The 25967-nt window shown below is 45.4% G+C and overlaps 1 protein-coding gene, 1 long non-coding RNA gene and 1 other non-coding gene across 3 annotated transcripts; 1 reads left to right on the top strand and 2 right to left on the bottom strand.

Moving 5' to 3' along the window:
* The first annotated feature begins 11201 nt into the window (after positions 1 to 11201).
* TRNAG-GCC lies at positions 11202 to 11272 on the top strand. Its single transcript has one exon. It is a non-coding gene; the product is annotated as a tRNA-Gly (tRNA).
* A 1433-nt stretch (positions 11273 to 12705) lies between these two features.
* On the bottom strand, positions 12706 to 15978 carry LOC125515822. The gene is made up of 3 exons (XR_007287136.1): positions 13953 to 15978; positions 13363 to 13482; positions 12706 to 13184 (listed from the first exon to the last, which is right to left on the bottom strand). It is a non-coding gene; the product is annotated as an uncharacterized LOC125515822 (long non-coding RNA).
* A 6769-nt stretch (positions 15979 to 22747) lies between these two features.
* LOC125514882 (sigma intracellular receptor 2-like) lies at positions 22748 to 23570 on the bottom strand. Its single transcript, XM_048680252.1, has 2 exons — positions 23146 to 23570; positions 22748 to 23031 (listed from the first exon to the last, which is right to left on the bottom strand). Exons 1-2 carry the CDS (start codon positions 23476 to 23478, stop codon positions 22861 to 22863), a joined length of 504 nt encoding a protein of 167 aa, XP_048536209.1. The 5' UTR covers positions 23479 to 23570; the 3' UTR covers positions 22748 to 22860.
* Positions 23571 to 25967: the final 2397 nt, after the last annotated feature.

The following is a 25967-nucleotide window of genomic DNA, read 5'->3' on the forward strand; positions in this document are numbered from 1 at the left end:
GCCTTTTCTAGAGCTCCGCCAGAGGGGGCATCGATCACGGAGGGCCTCTACATCAACTCCATGGCCCCTCCGATGATGTGTGAGTAGTTTACTTCAGACCTTTGGGTTCATAGTTATTAGCTAGATGACTTCTTCTCTCTCTTTGGATCTCAATACAATGTTCTCCTCGATCTTCTTGGATATCTATTCGATGTAACTCTTTTTGCGGTGTGTTTGTCGAGATCCGATGAATTGTGGGTTTATGATCAAGTTTATCTATGAACAATATTTGAATCTTCTCTGAATTCTTTTATGCATGTTCGGTTATCTTTGCAAGTCTCGTCGAATTATCAGTTTGGTTTGGCCTACTAGATTGATCTTTCTTGCAATGAGAGACATGCTTAGCTTTGGGTTCAATCTTGCGGTGCTCGATCCCAGTGACAGAAAGGGAAACGACAAGTATTGCATTGTTGCCATCGAGGATAAAAAGATGGGGTTTATATCATATTGCTTGAGTTTATCCCTCTACATCATGTCATCTCACCTAATGCGTTACTCTGTTCTTATGAACTTAATACTCTAGATGCATGCTGGATAGCAGTCGATGTGTGGAGTAATAGTAGTAGATGCAGGCAGGAGTCGGTCTACTTGTCATGGACGTGATGCCTATATACATGATCATGCCTAGATATTCTCATAATTATTTGCTTTTCTATCAATTACTCGACAGTAATTTGTTCACCCACCGTAATACTTATGCTATCTTGAGACAAGCCACTAGTGAAACCTATGGCCCCGGGGTCTATTCTCCATCATATTAATCTCCCGTTACCAATTTATTCTTTGCACCGTTTATTTTGCAATCTTTACTTTTTATATTTATCATAAAAATACCAAAAATATTATCTTATCATATCTATTAGATCTCACTCTTGTAAGTGACTGTGAAAGGATTGACAACCCCTTTATCGCGTTGGTTGCGAGGTTCTTATTTGTTTGTGTAGGTATGAGGGACTTGCGTGTGGCCTCCTACTGGATTGATACCTTGGTTCTCAAAACTGAGGGAAATACTTACGCTACTTTGCTGCATCACCCTTTCCTCTTCAAAGGAAAACCAACGCAGTGCTCAAGAGGTAGCAAGAAGGATTTCTAGCGCCGTTGCCGGGGAGTCTACCCACAAATCAAGACGTACCAAGTACCCATCACAAACTCTTTTCCCTCGCATTACATTATTTGCCATTTGCCTCTCGTTTTCCTCTCCCCTACTTCACCCTTGCCGTTTTATTCGTCCTCTTTTTCCGTTCCCCTTCTCTTTTCTAGTTTGACTCTTTTTGCTCGCTTCTTGTTTGCTTGTGTGTTCGATTGCTTGTTTGTCATGATGGCTCAAGATAATACTAAACTGTGTGACTTTGCCAATACCAACAACAATGATTTTCTTAGCACTCCGATTGCTCCTCTTACCGATGCTGAATCTTGTGAAATTAATGCTGCTTTACTGAATCTTGTCATGAAAGATCAATTCGCCGGCCTTCCTAGTGAAGATGCTGCTACCCGTCTAAATAGCTTTGTTGATTTATGTGATATGCAAAAGAAGAAAGATGTGGACAATGATATTGTTAAACTGAAGTTATTTCCGTTTTCTCTTAGAGACCGTGCTAAAACTTGGTTTTCATCTTTGCCTAAAAATAGTATTGATTCATGGAATAAGTGCAAAGATGCTTTTATCTCTATGTATTTGTCCTTCCGCTAAGATCATCTCTCTTAGGAATGATATTATGAACTTTAAATAACTATATCATGAGCATGTTGCACAATCTTGGGAAATGATGAAATTAATGATCCGTAATTGCCCTACTCATGGTTTGAATCTTTGGATGATTATACAAAAAAATATGCCGGATTGAATTTTGCTTCTACAAATCTTTTAGATTCGGTCGTGGGAGGCCCTTTTATGAAAATCACTTTAGGAGAAGCTACTAAACTCCTAGATAATATTATGGTCAATTATTCTCAATGACACACTGAAAGATCTACTAGTAAAAAGGTGCATGCAATAGAAGAAATTAATGTTTTGAGTGGAAAGATGGATGAACTTATGAAATTGTTTGCTAATAAGAGTGTTTCTTCCGATCCTAATGATATGCCTTTGTCTACTTTGATTGAAAATAATAACGAATCTATGGATGTGAATTTTTTTGGTAGGAACAATTTTGGTAATAACGCGTATAGAGGTACGTAATTTTAATCCTAGGTCGTTTCCTAGTAATTCATGTAATTATTATGGTAGTTCCTACAACAACTCTTATGGAAATTATAATAATATACCCTCTGATTTTGAATCTAATATTAAATAATTTATTAGTTTGCAAAAAAGTTTCAATGCTTTGATTAAAGAAAAATTCTCTAAGATTGATGAGTTAGCTAGGAACGTGGATATAATTTCTCTTGATGTTGATTCTTTGAAACTTAGATCTATCCCACCTAAGCATGATATCAATGAGTCTCTCAAAGTAATGAGAATTTCCATTGATGAGTGCAAAGAAAGAACCGCTAGGATGCGTGCTAAGAAAGATTGCTTTGTGAAAGCGTGTTCTTCTAGTTTCCATAATAATAATGATGAAGATCTGAAAGTAATTGATGTGTCCCCTATTAAATCTTTGTTTTGCAATATGAATCTTGTTAATGATGGGACTGGAGATGAGTCAACTTTAGTTAGAAGACATCCCAATGATTCGGAGTTTTTAGATCTTGATGCAAAAATTAATAAAAGTGGGAGTGGAGAGGTCAAAACTTTAGGTAGCAATGAACCCACTATATTGGATTTCAAGGAATTTAATTATGATAATTGCTCTTTAATAGATTGTATTTCCTTGTTGCAATCCATGCTAAATTCTCCGCATGCTTATAGTCAAAATAAGGCTTTTACTAAACATATCGTTGATGCTTTAATGCAATCTTATGAAGAAAAACTTGAATTGGAAGTTTCTATCCCTAGAAAACTTTACTATGAGTGGGAACCTACTATTAAAATTAAAATTAAAGATCATGAATGCTATGTGTTGTGTGATTTGGGTGCTAGTGTTTCCACGATTCCTAAATCCTTCTGTGATTTGCTAGGTTTCCGTGAATTTGATGATTGTTCTTCAAACTTGCATCTTGCGGATTCCACCATTAAGAAACCTATGGAAAGAATTAATGATGTTCTTATTGTTGCAAATAGGAATTATGTGCCCGTATATTTCATTTTCCTTGATATAGATTACAATCCTTCATGTCCTATTATTCTTGGTAGACGTTTCCTTAGAACGATTGGTGCAATTATTGTTATGAAAGAAGGGAATATTAGATTTCAATTTCCGTTAAGGAAAGGCATGGAACACTTACCTAGAAAGAACATTAAATTACCTTATGAATCTATTAAGAGAGCCATTTATGGATTGCATGCCAAAGATGACAATACCTAGATCTATCCTTACTTTTATGCCTAGCTAGGGGCGTTAAACGATAGCGCTTGTTGGGAGGCAACCAAATTTTATTTTTGTTCCTTGCTTTTTGATTCTGTTTAGTAGTAAATAATTCATCTAGCCTATGTTTAGATGTGGTTTTATGGTTTTAGTTAGTGTTTGTGCCAAGTAGAACCTTTGGGAAGACTTGGGGAAAGTCTTTGCGATCTTGCTGTAAAAAACAGAAACTTTAGCGCTCACAAGATTTGCTGCCATTTTTTACTGGAGAGTGCTATTTAGTTAATTATGTTTTCAGATGATTAATAGATAAATTCCTCATGTCCTGCAATTTAATTTATATTTTTTGGGGTTCCAGAAGTATTCGAAACCTACAGATTACCACAGACTGTTCTGTTATTGACAGATTCTATTTTTCGCGTGTTGTTTGCTTATTTTGATGAATCTATGAGTAGTACCGGAGGGTATGAACCATGGAGAAGTTAGAATACAGTAGGTTTAACACCAATATAAATAAAGAATGAGTTCATTACAGTACCTTGAAGTGGTGTTTTGTTTTCTTTCGCTAACGGAGCTCATGAGATTTTCTGTCTAAGTTTTGTGTTGTGAAGTTTTCAAGTTTTGGGTAAAGATTTGATGAATTATGAAACAAGGAGTGACAAGAGCCTAAGCTTGGGGATGACCAAGGCACCCCAAGGTAAAATACAAGGACAACCAAAAGCCTAAGCTTGGGGATGCCCTGGAAGGCATCCCCTCTTTCGTCTTCGTCCGTCGGTAACTTTACTTGGAGCTATATTTTTATTCACCACACGATATGTGTTTTGCTTGGAGCGTCTTGTATGATTTGAGTCTTTGCTTTTAGTTTACCACAATCATCCTTGTTGTACACACCTTATGGGAGAGACACACATGAATTTGAATTTATTAGAATACTCTGTGTGCTTTACTTATATCTTTTGAGCTAGATAATTTTGCTCTAGTGCTTCACTTATATCTTTTAGAGCACGGTGGTGGTTTTATGTTATAGAAATAATTGATCTCTCATGCTTAACTTATATTAATTTGATAGTCCTTTAGAACAGCATGGTAATTTGCTTTGGTTATGAATATAGTCCTAATATAATAGGCATCCAAGATCGGTATAATAAAAACTTTCATAAAAAGTGCGTTGAGTACTAGGAGAAGTTTGATACTTGATAATTGTTTTGAGATATAAAGGTGGTGATATTAGAGTGTGCTATTTGATTAGTTGTGAATTTGATAAATACTTGTGTTGAAGTTTGCAAGTCCCGTAGCATGCACTGCGGTAACCGTTGTGTAACAAATTTGAAACATGAGGTGTTATTTGATTGTCTTCCTTATAAGTGGCGGTCGTGGACGAGCGATGGTCTTTTCATACCAATCTATCCCCCTGGAAGCATGCATGTAATGCTTGGTTTTTGATGACTTGTACATTTTTGCAATAAGTATGTGAGTTCTTTATGACTAATGTTGAGTCCATGGATTATACCCACTCCCACCCATCCCATCATTGCTAGCCTCTTCGGTACCGTGCATTGCCCTTTCTCACCTCGAGAGTTGGTGCAAACTTCGCCGGTGCATCCAAACCCCATGATATGATATGCTCTGTCACACATAAACCTCCTTATATCTTCCTCAAAACAGCCACCATACCTACCTATTATGGCATTTCCATAGCCATTCCGAGATATATTGCCATGCAACTTTTCACCATTCCGTTCATCATGACACGCATCATCATTGTCATATTGCGTTGCATGATCATGTAGTTGACATCGTATTTGTGGCAAAGCCACCGTTCATATTTTTTCATACATGTCACTCTTGATTCATTGCCCATCCCGGTACACCACCGGAGGCATTCATATAGAGCCATACTTTGTTCTAGTATTGAGTTGTAAATAAATAGAAGTGTGATGATCATCATTAATAGAGCATTGTCCCAAATAAAAAAAGAGAGAAATGTCAAATAAAAAAAGGCCCAAAAAAGAAAGAAAAAAAATAAAAAAATAAAAAGAAAATAAAAAGGGGCAATGCTACTATCCTTTTTTTTCCACAATTGTGCTTCAAAGTAGCACCATGATCTTTATGGTAGAGTCTCTTGTTTTGTCACTTTCATATACCAGTGGGAATTTTTCATTATAGAACTTGGCTTGTATATTCCAACAATGGGCTTCCTCAAATGCCCTAGGTCTTTGTGAGCAAGCAAGTTGGATGCACATCCACTTAGTTTTTTTGTTGAGCTTTCATACATTTATAGCTCTAGTGCATCTGTTGCATGGCAATCCCTACTCCTTACATTGACATCAATTGATGGGCATCTCCCTAGCCCATTGATTAGCCGCGTCGATGTGAGACTTTCTCCTTTTTGTCTTCTCCACATAACCCCCATCATCATATTTTATTCCACCCATAGTGTTATATCTATGGCTCACGCTTATGTATTGCGTGGAAGTTGAAAAAAGTTTGAGATTACTAAAGTGTGAAACAATTGCTTGGCTTGTCATCGGGGTTGTGCATGATGAGAGCATTCTTGTGTGACGAAAATGGAGCATGAAAAAACTATATGATTTTGTAGGGATGAACTTTATTTTGCCATGTTATTTTGAGAATACATAATTGCTTAGTTAGTATGCTTGAAGTATTATTATTTTTATGTCAACATTAAACTTTTATCTTGAATCTTTCGGATCTGAACATTCATGCCACAATAAAGAAAATTACATTGAAGAATATGATAGAAAGCATTCCACATCAAAAATTTTGTTTTTATCATTTACCTACTCGAGGACGAGCAGGAATTAAGCTTGGGGATGCTTGATACGTCTCCAATGTATCTATAATTTTTGATTGTTCCATGCTATTATATATTCTATTTTGGATGTTAATGAGATTTATTTTACACTTTTATATTATTTTGAGACTAACCTATTAACCCAAGGCCTAGTGCAAATTGCTGTTTTTTTGCCTATTTCAGTGTTTCACAGAAAAGGAATATCAAACGGAATCCAAACGGAATGAAACCTTCGGGAGAGTTATTTTTTGGAACAAACGTGATCCGTGGGACTTGGAGTGGACGTCAAGCAACCAACGAGGAGGCCACGAAGCAGGGGGCGCGCCCTCCCCTCTCGTGGGCCCCTCGTTGCTCCACCGACCTACTTCTTCCTCCTATATATATTCATATACCCCGAAAACATCCAGGAGAACCACGAAACCCTATTTCCACCGCCGCAACCTTCTGTACCCAAGAGATCCCATCTTGGGGCCTTTTCCGGAGCTCCGCCGGAGGGGGCATCAATCACGGAGGGCCTCTACATCAACTCCATGGCCCCTCCGATGATGTGTGAGTATTTTACTTCAAACCTTCGGGTCCATAGTTATTACATAGATGGCTTCTTCTCTCTCTTTGGATCTCAATATAATGTTCTCCTCGATCTTCTTGGAGATCTATTCGATGTAACTCTTTTTGCGGTGTGTTTGTCGAGATCTGATGAATTGTGGGTTTATGATCAAGTTTATCTATGAACAATATTTGAATCTTCTCTGAATTCTTTTATGCATGATTGGTTATCTTTGCAAGTCTCTTCGAATTATCAGTTTGGTTTGGCCTACTAGATTGATCTTTCTTGCAATGGGAGAAGTGCTTAGCTTTGGGTTCAATCTTGCGGTGCTCGATCCCAGTGACATAAAGGGAAATGACACGTATTGTATTGTTGCCATCGAGGATAAAAATATGGGGTTTATATCATATTGCTTGTGTTTGTCCCTCCACATCATGTCATCTCACCTAATGCATTACTCTGTTCTTATGAACTTAATACTCTAGATGCATGCTGGACAGTGGTCAATGTGTGGAGTAATAGTAGTAGATCCAGGCATGAGTCGGTCTACTTGTCACGGACGTGATGCCTATATACATGATCATGCCTAGATATTCTCATAATTATTCGCTTTTCTATCAATTGCTCGACAGTAATTTGTTCACCCACCGTAATACTTATGCTATCTCGAGACAAGCCACTAGTGAAACCTATGGCCCCGGGTCTATTCTCCATCATATTAATCTCCCGTTACCATGTTATTGTTTGCACCGTTTTTTGCAATCTTTACTTTTTATCTTTATTATAAAAATACCAAAAATATTATCTTATCATATCTATCAGATCTCACTCGATCTCGAAGTGACCGTGAAGGGATTGACAACCCCTTTATCGCGTTGGTTACGAGGTTCTTATTTGTTTGTGTAGGTACGAGGGACTTGTGTGTGGCCTCCTACTGGATTGATACCTTGGTTCTCAAAACTAAGGGAAATACTTACGCTACTTTGCTGCATCACCCTTTCCTCTTCAAGGGAAAAGCAACGCAGTGCTCAAGAGGTAGCATACTCCACCGATGTGACAGCCCCGACGAGCTCTACTCGGTCCACTCCACCGCCTCCACCACCTCCGCCGCCCCTGTTGCTCTCATCACTGGAGTGGATCTTTGGCATGCTCACTTGGGTCATCCCAAACCCAACACCCTTCGTCATATACTCCAACGTTTTTCTTTCACGTGTAATACGATCGAGGATCACTCGTGTCATGCAGGTCGCCTCAGCACACATGCTCGTCTTCTGTTTAGGGCGTCTTCTCATGTTGCATCATACCCGTTTGAGTTAATTCATAGTGATGTTTGGACCTCTCCAGTTGCAAGTAATACAGGCTATCTTTATTATCTTGTTATACTTGATGATTTTTCGCACTATGTGTGGACCTTCCCGTTGCCTAGTAAGTTGGATGTCATCTCCACTCTCTCCGCTTTCTACTCTTATGTTTTCACGCAGTTTGGTCGTCCCATTCTCGTGTTTCAGACAGATAATGGGAACGAGTTCGACAACTTAGCTGTTCGCACTCTCCTCACCACACATGGCACGACTTTTCGTCTCACATGCCCATACACTTCGCAACAGAACGGTCGTGCTGAGCGTGTCCTTCGCACTCTTAATGACTGCGTTCGGACTCTTCTCTTTCATACCAATGTGCCCCCGCTCTTTTGGCCTGATGCTCTCGTCAACGCATCACTCCTCATTAACATCCGCCCTTGTCGTACTCACGGGAACTTTGCACCTCATCATCTCCTCTTCAGTGCACCGCCCTCTTATGACGAGCTTCACATCTTCGGCTGTGTCTGCTACCCTAGCATCGCCGCCAGTGCCTCATAAGCTTGCACCCCACTCCGTCGCTTGCATCTTTCTCGGCTACCCTCCTAACACAAAAGGCTACCGCTGCTACAATCCTGTCTCACATCGTTGTATTCACCTCCCGACACGTTTACTTTGATGAGAAGGTGTTTCCTTTTCAGCGGCAGATATCTCTCTTCGCCCCGTTGCCGACGGCCACCGGCGGCCCTTCAGCGACCCCATCAGGTGGACATCCTCGCTCGGCTCTCGGTCCGCCTCCTGGCTTTGGTGGTCCTCGCGCCGTGGGACAAGCTGCGCCTCACGCCCCCACGCCGTCGTCGCCGTCGTCGCCGTCCCCGCCGGCTTCGCCGCCGGCACTCTCTCCGGCCGCCTCGGCCTCCCCCGCCGCCTCAGGCGCCTCAGGTGTCGCGCCTTCTCGACTGCCTCGGGTGCCGCACCCTCGCCGGCCGCCTCGCCAGCGGTCTCGCCGGCCGCCTCCTCGGGCCTCATCCTAAAGTTGTCGTCTTGCCCCCTCTCTCGGGCTCGAGCCGACATTCACCGCCCAAGTCTGCGGTACTACAACAACGACGAGTATCTCCTCACCTCCTCCACCACCGAGCTGTCAGTGATTCCTGTGTCCGCCAGATCAGCCCTTCGTGATCCTCATTGGCTTGCTACGATGCCGAAAGAGTTCGACGCTCTTCAGCGGAACCGTACCTGGACACTGGCTCCCCGGCCTTCTCGCGCCAATGTCATCAATAGCAAGTGGGTCTTTCATCATAAGACCCACTCGGATGGTACACTTGAGCGCTACAAGGATCGCTCGGTGGTCTGCGATTTTCGGCAGCGTGCTGGCGTCGACTTCACTGAGACGTTTGCACCAGTTGTCAAACCAGGCACGATCCACACCGTTCTCCAGCTGGCAGTCTCCCGAGGCTGGCCGGTTCATCGGATGGATGTCTCCAACACCTTCTTCCATGGGCATCTTGAGTAGCAGGTTTACTGTGAGCAGCCCACCGGTTTCGTCGACGCATCTCTTCCTAGGCATGTGTGTTTGCTGTCCCAGTCTCTCTACGGGCTTGAGCAAGCACCTCACGCCTGGTACCAGCATATCGCTGCGTTCCTTCAGACACTGGGCTTCAGCGTTCCTCGCTCTGATGCCTCATTGTTTGTCTATCACTGTAGCGACACGACTGCATATTTGCTCCTCTATGCCGACGACATCGTTGTGACAGCCTCCTCCGCAGCCTTCTTCACCAGATTACTCTCTGGGTGCGTGATGAGTTTGCCATCAAGGACTTAGGCGATGTACATTATTTCCTTGGCATTGAGGTTGTTCGGCGACCCGACGGCTTCTTTCTTCATCAGCAGAAGTATGCGCATGAGCTCCTTGAGCGTGTCGGCATGCTCAATTGTCACCCTGTCGCAAGTCCATTTGACACGAAGGCCAAGGTTTCTGCTCTCGAGGGCTCGCCCGCATCGGATGCTCTCTGTTCTACCGGTCCATTGTTGGTGCTCTTCAGTATCTGACTCTCACCCGGCCGGATCTAAGTATGTTGTTCGGCAAATGTGTCTTCATATGCACGCCCCTCGTGACTCCCATTGGACCCTCGTGATATAGATTCTCCGCTACATTCGTGGCACGATGGCCCTTGGGCTCACTCTCACGGCGTCCACTTCTCTGGAGATGGTGGCCTATTATGACGTGGACTGGGCCGGCTGCCCTGACACCTCTGGCTACTGCGTCTACCTCGGTCCTTCACAAATCTCGTGATCGTCCAAGCAAGAACCCACCGTTTCGCGCTCTAGCGCGGAGGCCGAGTACTGAGCAGTGGCTAACGCCGCCGCCGAGTGCACCTGGCTACGATAGCTACTTCAGGAGTTGCATCATGATGTCTTTCAGGCTACGGTTGTCTACTGTGACAACGTCTCTGCGGTGTACCTTTCCGCCAACCCCGTTCATCATCGCCGGACTAAGCACATTGAGCTTGACATTCACTTCGTGCGTGAGCAGGTGGCCCTTGGACGCATTCGGGTCCTCAATGTTCCGACCGCACAACAGTTCGCCGATGTGATGACTAAGGGACTGCCGACTTCCACCTTCGAGAAGTTTCGTTCCAGTCTCTGCATCTCCGCCGCCGCTTTGACTGCGGCGGGAAGGGGAAGGGGGAGGGGGGGAGGGGGGTGTTGAATATATTGTGTATATGTATATTGTGTCTTGAGCCCACCTCTTAATTTATCTGTATAGTTGAGGTTGTGACCCTCCTCTGTACATCATATATACGTGTCTGGTGTACCGATCAATGTAATTGTGTTGCACAACCTATTCTAGTCTTCTACAAGATGCATTGCATCATATAGTACTGCCCAGCGCATGTTCATGTGTATGGCCGTTGCCTTCCACCGTCAAGACCGGAAGAGAGATGTGAGACTATGGAACTATGGAGCCGCACAGTACTGTGTCGCTGTGACTGTCGAGCTTACAATCAAAGAGGCAGTCCCCCGTCCAAAAATGAAAAGAAAAAAGAGGCAGTCCACTGATTACGATTAGGAAAGTTTCCTCGGGCAAATCCACATCAAAAGCACCAGTGGTCTAGTGGTAGAATAGTACCCTGCCACGGTACAGACCCGGGTTCGATTCCCGGCTGGTGCATCTTTTTTTCCCCTTGGGCCTTCTCACTTTGGTTTGGATAAATTTAATTTGCATACTGTCACTTGTGGATTTCATTTTTGATGCCTGCCGCCGATGCACAACTATTTCTCTACGTCAAGCTATCGTCCATAGTTTGCATCTTATCGTGAAGCCAACCACCGGATCTAGAGGAAGGAATCCTCGTGAAGAACTTTCGGTGGCCACCATCTGCCACGAGTCCGGCATTCAACACCATGCGGCTTGCAAGCAGGAGTTCTAGTTATCAAGACTACTCGGTACATACTATCCTATATGTGAACTAGAGGCTGGGGCGCCACCTATGCGGTACTATACGCACTAATCAAGCTGACGCACTTATTAACGTGTTCACAGTCCATATGAGCAACAGTGGTTAAAATTATAATATACAAAATAGAACTGCAGCAGAAGAGTGTTTATTCATAAAGCAGAGCAAGATAAATAGTTTGATCGATGCTAATGGGTAACAAATAGATGACAATCTTACAAGGTGGATGACTCGTCATAGACACATCCAGATTTCCAAATCAAGGTTTAACAGTCTTCAAAAGGTGGATGATCTCCAAAAGAGAGGCAGAGTTCCTCGGATCATCAGAACACAGGCATACCAAGTCTTAGAGAGAAGCTGAATACGATACATGGATCATATGTATAGACGAGCTGAGGTCAACAATACTGTCACTTGGTTTGGATAAATTTAATTTGCATACTGTCACTTGTGGATTTCATTTTTGATGCCTGCCGCCGATGCACAACTATTTCTCTATGTCAAGCCATCGTCTATAGTTAGCATCTTATCGTGAAGCCAACCACCGAATCAAGAGGAAGGAATCCTCGTCAAGACCTTTCGGTGGCCACCGTCCGCCACAAGCCCAGCATTCAACACCATGCGGCTTGCACGTGGCAAACGCTAAGACAAGAACTGAGTTAGAAATATATGCAATGGAGACCAGCATACATGCATGACGGGTTCGATTCCCAGCTGGTGCATCTTGTTTTCCCCTTGGGCCTTCTCACTTGTGTTTGGATAAATTTAATTTGCATATTGTCACTTGTGGATTTCATTTTTTGATTCCTGCCGCCGATGCACAACTATTTCTCTACGTCAAGCTATCGTCCATAGTTTGCATCTTATCGTGAAGCCAACCACCGGATCTAGAGGAAGGAATCCTCGTGAAGACCTTTCGGTGGCCACCATCTGCCACGAGTCCGGCATTCAACACCATGCGGATTGCAAGCAGGAGTTCTAGTTATCAAGACTACTCGGTACATACTATCCTATATGTGAACTAGAGGCTGGGGCGCCACCTATGCGGTACTATGCGCACTAATCAAGCTGACGCACTTATTAACGTGTTCACAGTCCATATGAGCAACAGTGGTTAAAATTATAATATACAAAATAGAACTGCAGCAGAAGAGTGTTTATTCATAAAGCAGAGCAAGATAAATAGTTTGATCGATGCTAATAGGTAACAAATAGATGACAATCTTACAAGGTGGATGACTCGTCATAGACACATCCAGATTTCCAAATCAAGGTTTAACAGTCTTCAAAAGGTGGATGATCTCCAAAAGAGAGGCAGAGTTCCTCGGATCATCAGAACACAGGCATACCAAGTCTTAGAGAGAAGCTGAATACGATACATGGATCATATGTATAGGCGAGCTGAGGTCAACAATACTGATGCACAGTGAGACTACATCAGTGGTCCACTCAGCTGCTCCTATTGGCATTTAATCAACCAACTGGTCTACCATCAAGATAGACCTCACCACCATGAAGTACAAGCCCGCTCAAGAGGAGGTTCCTGACACAGAGCCACGACCTCAAGCACCTCACCACCAAGCCAAAACCCAGACATCAGCACAATCATGTTTGACGTTGGATTGCCTGTAACAATGAGAAGAACGTTATGATTCTCCAACGCAAAAGTTTCCAAGAATAGGAAAATAAATTTTACATCGTCTCAGATTCAGATGACCTCCCTAAATCAGAAGAACAGATTAATTAGATGTACCTAACACACACATGTACATGAAGATAGGATTGATAGATTTTATGTCAGTACCTAATCTCTAACCATCTTCGAGACCTCTCTTGGAACACTGTCCCCCATGGTGTGCGACCACCACCATTCAGCAATTCATCAAATGTCAGCTGCCTTTTAAATGCCACTCTTTGGCAATCCCTGCAAACAACATTGCAGAGACCACAAAAATCTTTGGAAAACTCTGATATAATATGTATTTGTTGTTTAGTTACTTTGCAAATTTAGAGCCTAATGACAGTAGTTTTTTCTTTAGAAAATAATAACAACGACGAGAGCGGTAAGGTCATACATGTGCGCACGAAGACTTGTCTTCGTAGCCTGATTTGGTAATGCGAGTATAACACTTGCATGAGTTCCAAGGATTGGTGCATGGTATTGGAGTTAGATGGCTGATCTAGAATCATTTACATGATTTGAGAAATCTTCCTAATAATTTGTTATGTGCAGAATTCAATGAAGTTTTTTAGACAGGTTGATGACTCTTGCAAACTTAATTATCTAAAGTTTCAAACAATTAATTCTTTGTATGTCCTGAACATACAAAAAGAAATAGCCATTGGCAGTCAAAGGAGCATAGACAAGTGTAATCAGAGGGATTAAATTGTTACCTGATCATAGAGTGTTCTTTATTCTTCATCCTTCAAAGTCTACAGAGAAGAGGCGAAATTGTATGTATCAGTACTATTCATAGCTATACATCCACAAATTGGTAACACACTAAGAGTACAATTCACCGAGCTAAATTTAGGCATTGCAAAAGCTATCGGTATCACTCAAACACCAGAATATTAGGTAGAAAGTAAAGTTGGTATTTGATTCATGCCATTAAAATAGTAAAACTACTGCAAAATGCAAAAGAGAAATGGTCTGAGTTGTGCATGCCTACTGATTACAGAATAAGACAAAGCCATAACCTCTGGAGTGTCCAATTTTATTATCCCACATGACTCAAGCATCCCTGATCATAAATGGGACACATGAACAACTGAAAAGCTACATTGACACACAAATTTCACCATCTAGGTTATATTTCACTCTCTCCTAACCAATCACAGCTCAGCCACTCAGGACTATGACGTTATGGCTTCCCAGTACAAGAGGAGGTAGCTTGAGCACCTCAGCATGTCCTATGCAGTCATTTTCACATGCTCACACACATTTGTCTTCTACTATGACGTTATGGCTTCCCAGTACAAGATGGAAGTTTGGCTTAATAAACAAAAAACAAGTTTTACTGGCTTGCATAGAAAAAATTTAAACAATATAATAAAATGAATATGTGAAATGAAACAACATTTTCCATGTCATTCAGATCGAAGAAAGACTTGGTCTAGAATTATGAGGAACATTAACATAGAGAAAAGTCTACTACAGCCAAGAAAGGGAGAAAGATAAATTAGAAACTTTCAGTTGATTGTTTATTTTCCATCAAGGAATCCAATTTAGCCCCTCAAAGACAATTAGCCAGAAACTCATATGTGTGTGTGTATAGGAAAAATCCATCCTACCACCCAGTGGTAGTTACCATTAAATCAACTCAATACTATAAAAATTAGTGATAGAAACTCCTGTACATATCTTGTGCATACTTGTATGCAATTAGCATCTGTAAGCATGCATTGAGAAAGTTTTTCGTATAGCAAAATTTGAGCCAAATATGAAATGATTAGGATCAATTCCAACAAACTGAGCTTAATATTGCTCAGTTTTTTACCACTTCATGAGGCTTGGCATCCCACTTGAAGGGAAACTAAAAGGTACATAAGACATATAGTTTTCTGCCACTTCACAAGGCTTTTCATTATTTGTTTCGTGCATTCAGGTCCCCCCTTCCATGTCTATGTCATGGTGTTTTTTATCACATCCATTGATCAAAGTACAATATCCCTGTGACAAATGTTTTGCACATTTCAAGCTGAAGAAAAGTTGGATGGAAGAAAATAGAAGATGGCTTTTCATTCTGTTTGAAAAGATAGAATAAATATAATTTACAAATTCACAGTTCTATATCCGATGAGAAAGAAGCCTCGGTTTTAAGGAGACATCAACACTATCTAGCAAAATAATCCACTAATTTGTCTCTTGTTAGGAGGATGATATCAAAATACATCTCACAACAGTTTGAACTATCACAGCTGACCGTCCACTCTAAAAACACATAAATATAAGTTAGTACATATAAATTAATCAGCACAAAGGATAATACTCTCTCTGTAACTAATATAAGACGTTTTAGATCACCGAATCTAAAACGTCTTATATTAGTTGCTGTATTTTAGACCAAATAAGAATATATATTATTTGTTGTAGCTTAGACATGTCATAATGCGGCTTCTTTTATAGTCCTTATGACAAAGTCAAGCTATTTTAAGGAATGATTAATCAATATGTTTCTTGTCTAATTCGAGCAAGGCTTGATTTATTCTATTTCTCACAAAATGTTTTGAGCTTTTTGGTTGTTGGTATATACCCAACTAATTTACAGTAAGCACTATTCTCCTCTGCTAAAAAAGAATAATATTCTGCTCAAGAATAAGTAATGTACGTATGTAACCTAGACATCGTAACCTAGTGAATGAATCAATCAGTATGATGTGTATATGAACCTAAAAATGGCAAGAACGGAAGCTCAGGACATACATTTATATAGGTAACAACAAAAAAGTGTGATCTGGTTAGGATCAAGAACATGTCTAGAATAGTGATCTGCATCTCTTCTTATTCAAGTCATTTGAAATCTATCTTCTGCAACTCCTCCTACATCATACAAATAAAGATGTTGAACCAATAATATGGTGCAAGACAAAACATTCTGATTACTATAATGATAATGAAAACAAATCCGTTGAATTTTCATATTTTCTGTAACATTATACCCGATCATCATATCAGCATTTTTATTACATAAAGATGTATTTGTCTGTGAAGATCTAATTCAACCCTGCAAAATTATAACATGAGTTAGCTCCAAAGCATTGAAATTTTGAAAACAATTTCCAGGCACATTACCTCATTGTTGATAAAGATCGTCCTCGTTGAAACACCACAGTTTGATGATAACTTCATAGTCCTTGCTTCCTTTGAGGTTCCATTCTTAATGGTACTATTAAACAAGAGCACAAATGCAGCTATCAGTATAAAAAGATTGGGATTATGCAAAATAAAAGGAATACAAGAAATTAGTTACACACAGACATTCAGGTATTCAAACATAAGATATGCATCTGAACAACAGTTTACCCAACCCTAAAAACTGAAGCATAAAACCTATAGTTAATGAGATAAAATGGAAATGGAAACAAAATTCTTCAAAAGGAAAATCATCTTAACTTCTAATAAATCATCGTTATTCAGGAAATAAATATATACAATGGTCACTCTTGTTTTGATCGGGCCGCCCCCCCGAGCCCCCGAGCCGCTCCCGCGAGCGTCCTCGGGGGAAACCCTAGCCGCCGCCCCTCGTCCTCCCTCGTCGATCTCTCTCCCCCCGCTGCCACCGCACAGCGCCGCCGGGCAAAGACCGGCCGACGTTGGTGGCGGCGGGGATCTTGCCGCTCTCCTCGCGGTTGGCGTCCGACGCGGGACAGCACGGCGCGAGACGGCGCTGGGCTGGGCGGGGCCCAGCAGCGCGGCGGAGGGCGTGCTAGGTGGCGGCGCCCCTGCCTGGCGGTGGTGCAGCTGCGGCTTCAGGCCTCTCCAACGCGTGGAGGCTGTGGCTTCTCTGGCGGCGGCGCGAGGTATCCCGGCGGCGGCTTGGCGGCGTGGCGCGGCGGAGCTCCGGCGATGACTCGGCGGCGGGCTGGAGGGCTAGGCACCGTCCGGTGGTGCTACCACCGCGGCGGTTGCGGCTTGGGGCCCTGGACCCCGATCCGATCTGGATCTGGTGGTGCTGGGGTCTGGGCCATGGCGGCTGGCGAGGCAGGGGTTTCGTCGGGGCTTGTCGGCCTCTAGGCACCATGGGGGTGCCGGCGGCGACGCGTGCCCGGCGTGGTGACACTGGTGGACGTGGTGGTCATCTTCATCCCGAGGTGGCCGGCCAGAGGCTTGGTGATCGGATCTCGAGATCCATCATCTTGTACCGGCTGCGAGTAGGGGAGACATGGTTGCCGGTGAAAACCGAGCCGACGGCGGGCGATGGCGGCGTTCTCGCCGTTACCTTGATGAAGGCATCGTCGTGTAACTATTGTTGACCCACTCGTGCTGCTTCAGGGAAAACCCTAGGATCTGGTGTTCCAGATCGGACGATGGCGGCACTGCGGTGTCGTTTCTCTCTTGGGAGCATCGTTTGCGGAGCAGCGCTGGATGTCAGAGGCAGGAGGTGGAGCGGCTTCGTCTTGCACGGAGCTTCGGTGGTGATGTCAAGTCATGCCTGACCGACAGGTGCTACGCTTTGTCATGCCTGGTCGGCAGGTGCTACGCACGACAGACCTTTCAAGGACTTCAAGCTGTGTCGGCTGGTGATACCTGGCAGCATGGCGCTGAGGTGTATCAGTGGCGACCGCGACGTGCTCAGCTGTTTGCGCGCAGGGATGAGGTGCCGTTTGGCGCCGTGGTGGCGTCGGCGATAGCTAGACCGAGCAAGGTTGATGCATCAGTACAGTTCTGAAGATGGAGCGGTGGCAGTTGGCGGCGGCGGCATCTGAGTGCACGCCGGACCGGTGAGACCCATGCCCGGCAGGCATCCTGGATGGGTTCTCAGGTCTTAGATGTTAGGTTTGGCTGCGATGTCTGTTTGGTATTAGGCCCAGGCTATCTGCGCCCCTTCATCAGTTGGATAGAGGTGCTTAGACGGCGGCTTTAGTCTTACTGTTGTATTACTTTGTAAGGTCTTGTGAGAATAATTAATAAAGTGGCCGTATGCATCTCCCAGATGCAGAGGCCGGGGGTCATCCTCCTTTTCTAAAAAAAAATATATACAATGTATATATACCTACTTAATAAATATTTGAGCAATTGCAATACACTCAATTTGGGTGCTTTGAAATGGACTGGTATGCTCAGGAAAAACTTGGTAGTTGACAGTTAGTAAAATAGCCGAGACTGGAGATAGATGCAGCAGAGTAAGACTTATATAGGTGGGAATAACAAACAAACAAAGCTATCATGTAGTCATGCACAACTCGGTCCATTCCAAGTTGACTTATGGTGCGTAGAAATTACACATATTGTTCAAACAGATACAAAATAATGCAAGGCAGAACATGAGGTGATGATTGCAGAACTTAACTGGGTTTACTCCGGGAATGAGGAGGGCAATACATAGATCTATTCTGAATAAGTGAATCCAACATGTCATACATTACATTACATTATTTAATAACTCACACTACCAGATGGTAGTCTCGAACAAATTAAAATTGGTGCGGCATACCAAGAGGCCTTGTAGACAAAGCATATATATTGTTCAAAGCAAAGCATGGGGTAACATATTACTACTCAGCAGTCATCAAAATCAGGCACATGATTAAGGAAATCAATAAATAGTGGGGTGGCTCATACCTTGATGAAGCCAATGTCCTTGGCAGAATTGTGGAAGCAATGCCTGCAGCACACGCGTACTTCCAGATCAGGCCATGCGAGTTGCCGCAGACACGGGATACTCATTCATCAGATCCCATCCATGGAAATTTGATAGTATATGAGAAGAACAATAATCAGAAACAAAGAGGGGCAGCGGATCCATGGGTGCGCATCAAGTACTGCATCTCCATACAACGTTAAATATATTATTATCACATTCTTTGCTATGTGCTTGAAGCTAATCATTCCCTGTTCTTGTCAATCATGTGGATCATTCTCACTCAAAATTCCCACCAATGGAAATTGAGGAAATATTGTAAGCAACACTACAGAGCGAGCTGGATGTCGTTAAAGAAATAGTGGTTAGCACTTCTATTAAACAAATACTAATGTTATCGTCTGTATGAAAACCAAAAAGGAACATCATCATACCTTAACATCCGGTGACTAATGATCTAGTGTCGTCAAAGCAAATGGAATTATTAACCACCACAACTCGCCAAGCTTCGGGTAATTAACCTGAAACAATCGAAGAAGCAACTGGAGTGAACACCTTTAATGCTGAAATGGCTCCACATTACTGATTATGCTTCCGGCGCTGTTACAAGTATTTACAGCAGCACATTTTCTGATTATCATAGTAATTGTCCAATCGAATATTTTTATTCAATCAAGCAGGTCTCAAATTTTCCTAAATGAACTACTACTCCTACAAACAATAGCTTTATGACACTAATTAATCACCAGCTGTTAGTGGGAGATTATAGATAAAACTGAAAGCACAAGTGGCATGGTGCGCATCAATCCATTCATCGAACATGATCTCGGGCAGCTAGTGCATCATGCCATTTGATTATACTTGTTTCAAATGTACTCCCTCCATCCTGAATTACTTGTCGCTCAAACGGATCTATATTTTAGTGGTAAATACATCTGTTTGGGCGACAAGTAGTTTGGGACAGAGGGAGTATGTTTTTCTTGAAATAATTTGGGTGCCGATTTCTGTCCTCAGTAGTTATGTATGCTCTTGTGTCTAAGTGGCCGCGTCTGAACTACATTCTCACTCGATGTGTGAAATGAGGCATCCCATAATTTGCTTCATAATTTTTGTTTTGCTAATTAACCCATACAAAACATCATGAAAGTTGATTTTTTTTGCATAAACTGGTAAAACTTAAGCTAGTTTGACTTAGGACCAAACTAAAAAGAACATCCTATTTTAGGATGGAGAGGGTATTTATTATATGACACAAGAACAACTGCCTGAATGTTTATATAGTTGAAGGAGGTAAAAGGATAACACCACATGCCACACAAAGAATATTCAATCACGGGTGGGATGGGGTGGGTGGCGTGAGGAACCAAGCCATTATTAATCTAATCAATAAAGAGGCTATTCTAATCAAATCTAATAAAGAAAAGAACAAGAGGGACAGGGAGAAGAAGATAGCACATACATGAACTGGACTGAGGTCCGGGCCACAGGGGTTGGGGTCAGCGGGCCGCAGGCTGCCGATCTGTTGCCCCGTCGTGGCGTTCAGCCACCTTGAACTCCAGCAGCGTCTTACCTGAGGGCAGGACAAGCATCAGCCATGGAGAGTCAGAGATTTATTGAGGAGAGGAATTGAAGACTGGACGGGGTGAGCGGACCTCCACCCACGGCTTCCTTGTCAATGGCACCAGCCCGCCCCGCTCCGCCCCCAGCAACAACTCACCTGGGGCGACGGCTGCGGCGGTAACCCAGGCAGGGAGATGAGAGGAACGGGGAGGAGAAGGCGTAAGAGAAGGGGAGGAGCCGGCGGCGCAGGGACTCGAGAGAGGAGGAGGCGAGGGGAGAGGGGAATGGCACAGTGGGGACTGGGGAGGAAGCGTGTGCTGGCGGCTTGGTTTTACCGAGATTTTTTTTCACCCCAGCGTTGCACAGTAACTTTGCCGACGTGTACAAGGCGAGAGAGCACCCTTGTAGCGACTGTTTTTTTTTTTGAATGTTGGTAGTTGATCTACCAAATTCATTGGTCAGGAGAAAGAGGGTTGGTCCAGTTTATGAGGAAAACCGGACCCAAAAACCATACAAACGCGCCTTTCAGCAAACAACACACACATCCCCATGAGCCACGGGTCCCTCTGTCCGGATCCATCTCCACGACGATGCCCCCAAGAGAGAACGCGACGCCGAAAGACGCCGTCATCGTCCAATCTAAAACTAGATCAAGGGTTTCCCCAGGAGCACGTCGGAAAAGGCAAGGTGAGAGCAGCTACATTGATGCCTCCAACGAGGGAATGATGCCTGAAAGCGCCGCCATCAATGACTCCGGCCAGAACCGGAGTACGACTTTCGCCGGCAGTCTCACCTACATAGCCCGAAACCTCGGATCCGATCAACCTACACACCGAACCACTATCCCTGCCTCCACGGCCAACCGCACCTCCCCGACGAGCTCGACATGCTTCCAACCTTGCATCCGCATCCCCACTGAACGGAGGATGCAACCCCTAGCGGCGCCATTCGTCTCCCATCGGAAGGATGCAACCAAGCACAACGCCATTCGTCTTCTCGAGGATGCAACGCCTGCCGGCCATTCCTCTCCCGGCGAAGGATGCAACAACCGCAACGAGGCCATTCCTCTCCCTCCAGCCACCTCCATCTCGTCCTCCCACCCGAAGCAGCGTCGAGCTCACCGAACCACCAAACAGGAGGATGCAACACCAGGCGAGGTGCCATTCATCTCCCACCACTTCGCCCGCACGGCCAGCAGAAACCCAGATCGAGCCCTGCTGCCTGCGGAACTCACGCCTCCAACAGAACCGACGTCGTGCCTCTGTCGTGCGGAGAACCACCGGCCGCCGAAGACAACCGGCTGCCACCCAGCAGATCCGCGCTGGAGGCGCCACCGGCGCGCCTCCCACGCCCCGCGCGCCGCAGATCCGCGCTGGGAGCAGCGCCTGGCACCCTGCCCACGCACCGCCCTGGATCTGACGACGACCACCACGCCGCGCCCGGCAGCCGCTCACCGCGCCCAGCCGCACGCCTCCTCGCGCGTCTGCCGTCCTTCCTCGCGCGCCTGCCACGCCCAAGCCTCCAGCCACGCGCCACCTCGGGCCACTCCGTCGCGGACGCACGGCCCCGCGCCGCCATGGCAGCCAGCTCGCCAAGCTCGCAGTCGAGGAAGATGAAAGGGCCCCGCCGCCACCTTCACCGGAGCAGGCGCGAGCTTTGCCGGCTGCTCCTCCGGCGGCGGCGAGCGACGGGGAGGGTGGAAGGGGGGCTGGCGGTGCAGATCTAGCTTTCCCCCGTGTCGCCAGGGAGGGCGACGCGGGGGCGTCTGGTGCGTTTAGCTGGTTGTAGCGACTGTTAAAGGGTTGTATTCTTCCTATTTTCTTGTCAGTTCTAACCAAAACAATTAATATGTGATCTGTAGACAATTGATAACTGCGACAAACCAGCATTAGACCAGCTAGCTTACATGTCTTATAAACGTCTACTTGATGTCGATCGGTGGAAGATGGCGGAATGGACAAGTAGAGGCTAGCACTGTCTAATTGGTTAAATATTTGCTCTCGCTTAACCCAAGCAAAATTACAAGCCATCAACATGCATGCATGTGGCTCACGCGGTGACTATACGGATCTATCCATGTGCTGCTATATTTACCTTCTTTTGATAAATGGTTTCTCTCCCAAGCTTCATTGACGAAACTCTTACAAGAACTAAGGCAAAAGAAAAACGAAGTGGAGATATGAACGGTGTGAGACAAGGATTTCACATAATGTCAATCCCTTGGCGTAGCAAGGAACGACGCCAACTGGTGTAGCCTGTAGGCCTCAAGGAACCCGTCCTCGCGACTGATTTCAGCCACACCCCAAACAATTTTGCAAGCGGATATGTAAAGAGAAAGATGATAATGCTCTAATCCATTGTACAAGAAAGATTGCAATGGTCACGAACTCATCTCTGGTTACATGGTTGTGGGTACAACATAACAAAAGAAATAAGTACTAGATGATTTTCTTCCAAGCGTAAGATGCAAGAGAACCCGCTTGAGTCCGTGAGCCTGAGGTGAGCCCACGAAGAATCGCGACGACGGCGAAAGCAACATAAGGGACATAGACCAGAAGCAATTTCTTGGTTGCTCTCCCTGATCCCAGAATGTCTCCAAGTATGGCAGCCTGAAAGTGAAAGTGACCACAAAGCGTAGAAATTAGAGGAACACGAGTGCATTTGATTGTTCTAGTGTTTTCCGGAGAAAAGCCAAGGAGAACGCGGGATGGAAGATGAGTTACCATGGAGGTGAGGGTGGAGACGCCGGCCATCAGGGATGTGGTGGCGGCCCAAGGGCAGTCGGCAAGGATGCCGTAGACGTTGGCCACGTTGAGCGGCCATTGGAAGATGAGCTCCAGCCAGTTAAGCCCGCGGAAGAAAGACGGTGGCTCGGCGGTGAGGTAGTCGTCGAACTTGGCCGCGTACCACAGCTTGAACACCACGAGCGGCGCCGGGAAGAGGCGGCGCGGGAGGATGCCCTGCGCGACGACCAGCGGCGCAGTGATGGCGACGGTGAGAGAGTAGATCACCACCACCGCGTCAGCCGCCCACGAGAGGGCACCCATTGCGTTCATCTCTTGAGTTGCTTGGCCTTCGATTGGGTCGTTGTTCTCTGTTTATACAAGCTCAGTTCACAACGGGGATGGCCCAAGGAAAATGGAAGGAAACCAGCTATTTCTTCTTTCTTAATCCCTGTACTTATCTATGTCATCGCAAGGTATTGATTATAAACTATTTTTAGATGCTTAAGCTATTGCATTATTGTGAAGGGAGTTAGTTAAAGATCATTTTCAAAGACAGCTATGTTGCCATCTTCTGTACTCATCTATGATTGTCATCACGAGGCACCACAAAAAGTCAACAATACGCCTGCTGTCCTTGCGTATTGAGGTAGTATAGTATGCCATGTTTTGATTCTGGAGCATGGGCTTTCTCTTTTGCACGATCTTATCTTGTCCTCTTCCATATCAACAAACAGTTAGCACCATCTTTAGCACTGCTTATCGAAGAAATTGATGTGCAGTCCAGTGGCAGAAGGAGCGAAGCTCGAAGAAACCTTGCGGTCAAGAAAAGCAAGCAGGCTGTGATGTCCGAAGCGACAACCTTGCGGTCAAGAAAAGAAAGCACCACGTCAAGAACAAAAGGAGACAGGGAGGAGATGAAGCCAAGCGAAGGACACGACACAAGAAAACCATATGATATAAGGCCAACTTCAACGCGCGACCCCATCCTGTCTATCCGTGCCCGTTTGGGGGTAAACGGACAAAGCAGGCCTTCCAAGGCGCGGCCGCAAATGGACCGTCGTACGTTTTCAGTCTGCTTTCGACCCATTCCCGGCCCAAGTTCAAGCCGAGTTTGCAGCCAAACAGACAGCGCACGGACGGGTGGGGCGCGCGCCCTTGTCCTCCCCTGGCCCGCCCGTCGGTGGCACAGGCAACCACTTTCCCTCCCTTTCCTCCAAAACGCTCCCGCACCGCGCCCTCCACTCTCCCGCACCCCAGCCTCCCCCCTCCCTCCATCCACCGTGGCCGACGAGGTGAATCCCGGCGACCCACCACCTGCCGCTCGGCCTGTGGCGAAGAAAAAGAAGCCTGTGAAGAAGCCTCAGTCAGAGCTCACGCCGGCAAAGGCCGCCAAGCTCGATAGAGAATGGACCAAGAGGAGGGACCGACAAACTGTCGAAAAGGAGAAGAAGGCCGCCGCGCAGTACGCTTCCGAGTGTGCCCTGCGGCGTGCGATGCAGCACCAGGCCGACCTCGACGACAAGGAGTCCATCGTCTCCAAGGCGCACGCCCTCCTCAAGATGGGTATGGCCCGCCCCACGCTGGCCAATCTCTCGGCCGCTGCCATAGCCGCGGCCAGCACAGGCTCCTCGGCCCATCGACTGCCGCAACACCGTTCCCCGAGCTCGTCTGTTTCACACGACACGTATGATTTTCAAGCTCCGCCGCCGCACGGCCATGGGCAGACGCGATTATCTACATCGATGTACTGCGTGGTGGTCGATCCGACCACACCCGCGGGTGTCATCGACCTCAAGATCACGCCGGGGTATAGTGTCGCTGGCCATTGTGAAGACGGCGTGCAAAGAAAGCAGCCCCAGTCGTTCGCGTCGGCTCACATGGCCAGCGCCCGCAAGCTGTTCGACGAAATGCCACCGCCGACGCAGATGTCGATGGTCGACGACCCTTACTACGCCTCGTTCATGCAGAATGCCATCTTCGAGGGCCGTGGTGAGGCGTTCCACGTCGACGGCCAAGAGCAACCTTTTGATGCCAACGTGACCCAAAGCCAGTGTGACGCCCCCGATTTAATCGTACACTAATCATACACGCAAACGTGTACGATCAAGATCAGGGACTCACGGGAAGATATCACAACACAACTCTACAAATAAAATAAGTCATACAAGCATCATATTACAAGCCAGGGGCCTCGAGGGCTCGAATACAAGAGCTCGATCATAGACGAGTCAGCGGAAGCAACAATATCTAAGTACAGACATAAGTTAAACAAGTCTGCCTTAAGAAGGCTAGCACAAACTGGGATACAGATCGAAAGAGGCGCAGGCCTCCTGCCTGGGATCCTCCTAAACTACTCCTGGTCGTCGTCAGCGGGTAGCACGTAGTAGTAGGCACCTCCGGTGAAGGAGTCGTCAACGACGGTGGCGTCTGGCTCCTGGGCTCCAACATCTGGTTGCGACAACCAGGTAGAAGGAATAGAGGGAAAAGAAGGAGAAAGCAACCGTGAGTACTCATCCAAAGTACTCGCAAGCAAGGAGCTACACTACATATGTATGCATTGGTATCAACTGGGTTAAGGCTATTATATGTGGACTGAACTGCAGAAAGCCGGAATAAGAGGGGGATAGCTAGTCCTTTCGAAGACTACGCTTCTGGCAGCCTCCGTCTTGCAGCATGAAGAAGAGAGTAGACTGAAGTCCTCCAAGTAGCATCATATAGCATAATCCTAACCGATGATCCTCCCCTCGTCGCCCTGTGAGAGAGCGGTCACCGGTTGTATCTGGCACTTGGAAGGGTGTGTTTTATTAAGTATCCGGTTC

Source organism: Triticum urartu, chromosome 6 (genome assembly GCF_003073215.2).
Source record: "Triticum urartu cultivar G1812 chromosome 6, Tu2.1, whole genome shotgun sequence".
Taxonomy (NCBI): domain Eukaryota; kingdom Viridiplantae; phylum Streptophyta; class Magnoliopsida; order Poales; family Poaceae; genus Triticum; species Triticum urartu.